General features: G+C 59.2%; 1 protein-coding gene across 4 annotated transcripts in view; it reads left to right on the top strand.

The window, feature by feature from the left end:
- Nucleotides 1-230: 230 nt before the first annotated feature.
- The window catches only part of LOC127586966 (serine/threonine-protein kinase MRCK alpha-like), a 52607-nt gene continuing 45756 nt past the window's right edge, over nt 231-7081 (top strand). For all 4 annotated transcript variants that reach the window (XM_052045020.1, XM_052045019.1, XM_052045018.1 and 1 more), the window contains exons 1-4: nt 231-587; nt 5295-5386; nt 6183-6266; nt 6530-6625. In XM_052045020.1, the coding sequence (XP_051900980.1) occupies nt 404-587; nt 5295-5386; nt 6183-6266; nt 6530-6625 (456 nt within the window). In that variant the 5' untranslated portion in view covers nt 231-403. The remainder of the gene's footprint in view (nt 588-5294; nt 5387-6182; nt 6267-6529; nt 6626-7081) is intronic.

Below are 7081 nucleotides of genomic sequence, written 5' to 3'. Positions count from 1 at the left end.
GGAAGGAGGGAGGGGAGGGAGGAGGAGGAAGGAGGGAGGGGAGGGAGGAGGAGGAAGGAGGGAGGGGAGGGAGGAGGAGGAAGGAGGGAGGGGAGGGAGGAGGAGGAAGGAGGGAGGGGAGGAAGGAGGGGGAGGGAGGAGGAGGAAGGGGGGAGGGAGGAGGAGGAAGGGGGGAGGGAGGAGGAGGAAGGAGGGAGCGGAGGGAGGAGGGTCAGAGAGAGGAGGGAGGATCCAGAGAAAGAGAGAAACCACAGGGTACAGAAGAGAGAGAGAGAGTGTGTATGAGAGACCGGGAGAGAGACAGGAGTCAGGGACTCGGGGCGGAGTGAGTGGGTTGAGAGGAGGGGGCTGCTGGACGAACGGAGGGTCAGGGAGAGGCGGCGGGACCGAGTGCGGGGGGAGGATGTCCCCGGAGCAGAGGCTGCAGGAGCTGGGGCGGCTGATGGCGCGGGCAGCGGCCGGCGATGGCGAGGGCGGCCTGGGGATCAGCCTGGAGACTCTGCTCGACCTCCTCCTCTGCCTGTTCTACGAGTGCAGTAGCGCCAGGGTCTGCAGAGACCAGACCATCAGCGGCTTCCTGCAGCGGGGTAAGTCGGCGCCGTACCTGCTCAACTTTTCCCGGCGCCGGGTTGAATCCCAACTCTCCCCCCACGTCCAACCCCACGCCACCCCCCCCCCCCCACCCCCATCCTTTCCATGAGAGCTCCACAGAGCGGCTCAGGAGGAGATGTCTTTTCTAGCCCATAACACAGGTGTCACTGCAAACAGACCTGTGGGGACGGGTCTGTCGCTGCATAACACCGGGGTACAGTACTGGTGGGGATGGGTCTGTCACTGTATAACACCGGGGTACAGTACTGGTGGGGACAAGCAAGTCACTGTATAACACTGGGGTACAGTACTGGTGGGGACGGGTCTGTCACTGTATAACACCGGGGTACAGTACTGGTGGGGATGGGTCTGTCACTGTATAACACCGGGGTACAGTACTGGTGGGGACAAGCAAGTCACTGTATAACACTGGGGTACAGTACTGGTGGGGACGGGTCTGTCACTGTATAACACCGGGGTACAGTACTGGTGGGGATGGGTCTGTCACTGTATAACACTGGGGTACAGTATAGGTGGGGATGGGTATGTCACTGTACAACACTGGGGTACAGTAATGGTGGGGACGGGTCTGTCACTGTACAACACCAGGGTGCACGTTGTCATTAGAAGAAGCTGTGTCTCGGTCCACGCTCTCCATTTCTACGGAAGGAATGCTGCATTACTGGTTGTGTCGGGCCGTGCCTCTGCCTGATCTCGGAGGTACTGGTGACTCAGCGCCGCTCCTTCCTCCCTGACACTCACTGCTGGCTCCACACCCTCGACCCAGAGGAACAGCAAGAGGCCAGGCTGCCCAGCCAGCCTCTCCCGTCATTCACCACACCTCCCTCTCTCCTGGACCCCAACTCCCACTCTGTATATTCGTGATTAACGAATCTCCCATTAAATATGACCTTTATTCACCATCCATTGCTTGTTTGGATGTGTTTTAAATCCCACCTCCCCCCACTGCCCCCCCCCCCCATTCCCCTGACTTCCAGCATCGAATTTCCGAACTCTATCCCCATTTTCGGACTTCCCATCCAAGGAGTTACTTTCCGTCCCTTTGCTCCAGCAGTTCTCCCTGAACTCTGCCACGTTCTCGGTCACACTGTTGGGACGGTGTAGCGGGAGCTTTACTGTGCGTCTAACCCATTTTGTTTTACAACACAAGGCAAACGTTCCCTTATCGAGTTGGAGTGTTAAATCGCCTGCTGCTTCTGCCATGAATGATCTCCAATGTAACGCGACAGAGGAGCCACCATCAGCTCCCTGAGCTGCTGACTGACCCCCAGACGAGTCAAAGTAGGGAGAGGCGCAGTCGCAAAGTCACACAGCACGGAAGCAGGCCCTTCGGCCCAACTCATCCATGCTGACCATTGTTCCCACCAAGCTAGTCCCATTTGCCTGCGTTTGGCTCGTATCCCTCTGAGCCCTGCCTATCTACGTACTTATCCAAATGTCTGTTAAATGTTGTTTTCGTACGTGCCTCAACCACTTCCTCTGGCAGCTCCTTCCATGTACGCACCACCCTCTGTGTAAAGTTGCCCTTCAGGTCCCTTTTAAATCTTTTCCCGCTCACCTTAAACCTGTTTCCTCTAGTTTTTGCTTCCCTGTGTGCGTTGACCCTTTCTGTGCCCCCCCCCCCCCACTCATGATTTTATACATCTCTATAAGGTCACCCCCAGTCTCCCCAACCTCTCCCTATAACTCAGGCCCTTAAATCTTCTCTGCACGCTTTCCAGCTTAACGACGCCTTTCCTATAACGGGTCATTCAGAACCATGCACCAACTGCAGCCTCGTCAACATCTCGTACCAAAGACTCGTATCTCAAGAGGAACATACAGTAGGCAAAGAGGCCCTTTGGCCCTCTGACCCTGTGCTGATCATCGATCACCTTTTTGCACTAATCCCAGGGAGTTCACTGATGGTGAACTTGAACAATGAGAGACCGTCTCGCTCTCAGCTTGCTCCATTCCAGTGAACCCTCCCCAACAGCCACCAATCTTGTAATATTTAAAGAATATAATTCTCAAGGATAAAATTTTCTTGAAGTATATTCGTCACGTTGGGACGGTGTCACTGTGTCTGACCCCGGGTGTGTGTGACGGGACAGTGTGGAGGGAGCTTCGCTCTGTGTCTGACCCCGGGAGTGTGTGACGGGACGGTGTGGAGGGAGCTTCACTCTGTGTCTGACCCCAGGAGTGTGTGATGGGACAGTGTGGAGGGAGCTTCACTCTGTGTTTAGCCTACGCTCCTCCCCTGACAGGAGACAGGAGGTTGTCGACAACACTGCAATTATTTCCCGAGGTGTTTTTCTCCGCTCAGCTCCTCCTAGTGTTTTTAACATCTCAGCCCAGAACACCTCTCCTCATCCCTGCCTGAATTTGTTGCTTCCCATCCCCCTCCTACCCCTTCCCTGCTTCCGAGACCTCGTGCAGATGAATTTCCAACTTGCCCACAACTCGAACCCAGGAGTTAGGAGTAGGCCACCCAGCCCCTCGAGCCTATCTGACCTTTAATGAGACAGCAGACAGGATTGTAACCTTGCAGTCTGAAGGCTAAACTGCTTCTCAGGAGCTTAAACTGGACATTGGCAGTGGTCACAGAGGGTGATTTTAAAAGGCGTCTTGTCTGAGGAGAGAGTGGGAGGGTCCTGGGAAGGGTGACACAGGTCACAGGTTGGGTAAAAAACAAGCTGCTGGAGGAACTCAGTGGGTCGGGCAGCATCTGTGGAGGGAGAGGGGTAGTTGTTGTTTTGGGTCGAGACCCTTCATCTGGACAAAGAGGGGAGGTGGCCAGTGTAATTCTGAAGGGTCTCGACCCGAAACTTTGATGGGCCATTTCGCTCCACAGATGTTCCATACTCCAGCATCTGTGGTCTGGTGTCTCCTGGCGAAGAAGTGGGGAGGGGGAGGCCCCCTCAGTCTTGTTTTCCCCTCTGCTGGCATCAGAGGGGAACCTTCCCTCCCCCATATTCTCCCTCCCTCTCTCTCTCCCCCTCCCCCCACCGTTTCCCTCTCCCCCTCTCTGCCCACTTTCACTCTCTCCCTCTCTCTCTCTCTCTCCCGATGTCTCTCTCCCCCCCCCTCTCTCTCTCTCCCCCTCTCTCTCTCTCCCTCCCTCTCTCTCTCTCCCTCCCTCTCTCTCTCTCTCCCCCGCTCTCTCTCTTTCCCCTTTCCTCCTCCATTTTCTCTCTATCTCTCCCTCTCCCCCCTTTCTCCCCCTCCCCCTCCTTTCTTTCTCTCTCTCTCCCCCCTCCACCTCTGCCCCTCTCCCTCCCCCGCACTCTCTCCCTGCTCTGGGAACGCAGTGCTGTGGGAGGGTCGGTGTGGAGTGAGCAGGAGCGGGAACTCTGGCTGATTCCCAAGTTATTTACACAGTGGTGGGTGCCTGGGATGGGTCACTGGGGGTGGTTAGTGGAAGCAGAGAGTCTAGTGGAGTTTAAGAGCCTTTTAGATAGACACATGGATATGGGGGGATTGGGGGGATATGGATGATACACAGGAAGAGGACCTTTAGTATAAATTGGCATCAAGATCAGCACAACATTGTGGGCCGAATGGCCTGTCCGGTGGTGTACGATGCTCCCTTTTTCCAACCTTAGGAAAATTGGCATCAAGATCAGTCACAACCTCGGTGGCGGTCCTGGGGTGGGAGTGGGAGTGCGGACCGAACGGGGGTTGTTTGTTCTTGAGGCTGACGGTAGTTCGCCAGCGTACGCTGGGGAAGTCAGTGAGCCAAGTGCCTTCAATCTGTCTGCACACGTCTGGCAAGGAGAGGAATGTAAACCGAGAGTGATCTGGATGCCCCACCCCATCGACGGGCTCTGGGCACAGAGGGAGGTGTGGAGGATCACTCTTGTTTACCAGCTTCTAGTCAAACAAATTCCAGTAACCATGGATATCCAGGTCACATCAAGGAGATTTGGGGAAACACTTCCCAAAGACAATTGTTTCAGCCTCTCTTTGTCTGGTCGCCCTTCCCTGTCTGACCCCATAATCCCCAGACCCCATAATCCAAGCACGTGCTCCAGGTGTAGATGGGAGGGAGCGCCGCAGGAGGGGCAGCGGGGAGGGAGCGCCGCGGCGAGGAGGGAGCATTAGTGGGGGATCTTTCCCCGGGGTTGTGGGGCCAATGTCGTTTCAGGAATAAACACTGCTGAACCGGACAGATCTGGTTTGTTATCGAGAAGTTTTTTTTTGATGTGGGATCTTCTTGTGTACATGGGCGGCTGCGTTTCCAACGTCACACCCAGTGGCTGCACCTCATTGGTTGCCAGGGGCCTGGGGAAGGGAGTGGGACCAATTACCATTGCTCCTTCAGAGGGCTAGGACCAGGTCAACGGCCAGAATGGTCTCTGGGGCATAGATGCGTCACGTGGTCACAGTGAACAGAGCAGGTGTCACCTCTGCCCCTCTTCCCCTGCCCACTCCCCTCCCCCACCGCCTACACCCCTCCCTCCCTCCCTCTCCCCACCCCTACTCCCCTCCCTCCCTCCCTCCACCCCCTTCATCCCTCCCTCCCTCCCTTCCTTCCTCTCCCCCCCCCCCCACCCCCGACCCACTCTCCCTTCTTCCTCCTGGCCCCCTCCTCCGCCACCGCCACCTTCCCCCCTCCTCCCCCTCCCCCTCCCCCTCCTCCCTCCTCCCCCCCTCCTTCCCCCCCCCCACCTCCCCCCTCCCGTCCATCTCTCTGTCCCCAGTCACTCCGTTCATCACCAGGGTGAAGGAGCTCCGACTGCATCGCGAAGACTTCGAGATCCTGAAGGTGATTGGCCGTGGAGCCTTTGGAGAGGTAAGTGGGGAGGGGAGGGGAGGGGAGGGGTGCTGGGGGGAGGGGGAGAGGGAGGTGGAAGGGCTGTGAGATTGGGGTAGGTGGGTGGGAGAGGGGTGAAAGGTGTCATGAACGAGGGGGTGGGGGTGTGTTGCTGGGGATGAGGGGTGTTGGCTGGCGAGAGCTGTTGCCGAGGAGGGTGAGGGGTCAGTGAGGGGGGGAGAGGGCGACGACCACCTCTCAGACGGGGTCCCAGCACCAACAGAGTCCGAGGGCCGGGGCGTGCTCGACCCCAGGCGGCTTCCCACTGGCAGCGATCTGGGCACTGAAGGGTTAACGGCTCTCGGCTGCCGAACAAAGACGGGCATTGATGGTGTGGGACACGGGATTGATTCCGGATACGGATCAGGCAGTGGGAGCTGATGGAACCAGCAATGCAAATCAATCTGATCCAATACTGACACCTCACCGCAGTGTCTACTCCCTGTCCCAGCGACGGATCTCTTCATCAGAGACGCCCACACACACACACACACACACACACACACACACACACACACACACACACACACACACACACACACACTGACCCTCACTGGGGCCGGGTCCCCCACACACACACTGACCCTCACTGGGGCCAGGTCCCCCACACACACACTGACCCTCACTGGGGCCGGGTCCCCCACACACACACACTGACCCTCACTGGGGCCGGGTCCCCCACACACACACTGACCCTCACTGGGGGCCGGGTCCCACCATGCCCAGATAGTTGGGGCATTCCGTGGGGATCAGTCACCTCCTTCCCTCCCCCCAGGTGGCTGTGGTCAAACTGAAGGAGACGGAGAAGGTTTTTGCAATGAAGATCCTGCACAAATGGGAGATGCTGAAGAGGGCGGATGTGAGTATCCATGGCAACAGTCGCCTGGGATGGCCCATGACCCCTCCCCCCGCTCCCCCCCTCTCGCCCCCCCCTCGCTCCCCCCCCCTCGCTCCCCCCCCTCGCTCCCCCCCCCTCGCTCCCCCCTCTCGCTCCCCCCCCTCGCTCCCCCCTCTCGCCCCCACCCTCGCCCCCCCTCTCTCTCGCCCCCCCTCGTGCGCCGCCCCCCCCCCACCCCCAGCCTCCCTAACGTTCCCACCTCGGCCCCTGTGTTGTCCCTGCAGGCGGCCTGCTTCAGAGAGGAGCGGGACATCCTGGTGAAGGGGCGCGGCCGTTGGATCACCACCCTGCACTACGCCTTCCAGGACGAGCTCTACTTGGTGAGTGGGAGACCGGGGGTGTGGGGGGGGGACGAGGGGGTGTGGGGGGAGGACGAGGGGGTGGGTGTGGGGGGGACGAGGGGGTGGGTGTGTGGGGGGGACGAGGGGGTGTGTGGGGGGGGACGAGGGGGTGGGGGTGTGGGGGGGACGGGGGGGTGGGTGTGTGGGGGGGGGGACGTGTGTGGGGGGAATGAGGGGGTATGGGTGTGAGTGTATGGGGGGTGTGTGTGTGGGGTGGATGAGGGGGTGTATGGAGGGTGTGTGGGATTTGGAGGTGTGTATGGGGGATGTGTGGGGTATGGGGGGGTGTGGGGGGGATGGGGGGAGGGAGGAGGCGGGTGGGGGGGAGTTGGGGATCCGAGAGATGGGGCCACAGCGCTCGCACTCACCCCTCACCGCGTCCTCCCGCGCTGCCCCAGTGCTGCCTGCGGGATCTTGCTGTGTGGCATCTAGCCG

This window comes from Pristis pectinata, chromosome 38 (assembly GCF_009764475.1).
Source record: "Pristis pectinata isolate sPriPec2 chromosome 38, sPriPec2.1.pri, whole genome shotgun sequence".
Classification (NCBI taxonomy): Eukaryota; Metazoa; Chordata; class Chondrichthyes; order Rhinopristiformes; family Pristidae; genus Pristis; species Pristis pectinata.
The sequence above is the reverse complement of the archived record's forward strand: the minus strand, read 5'-3'. Positions and strand labels throughout refer to the sequence as shown.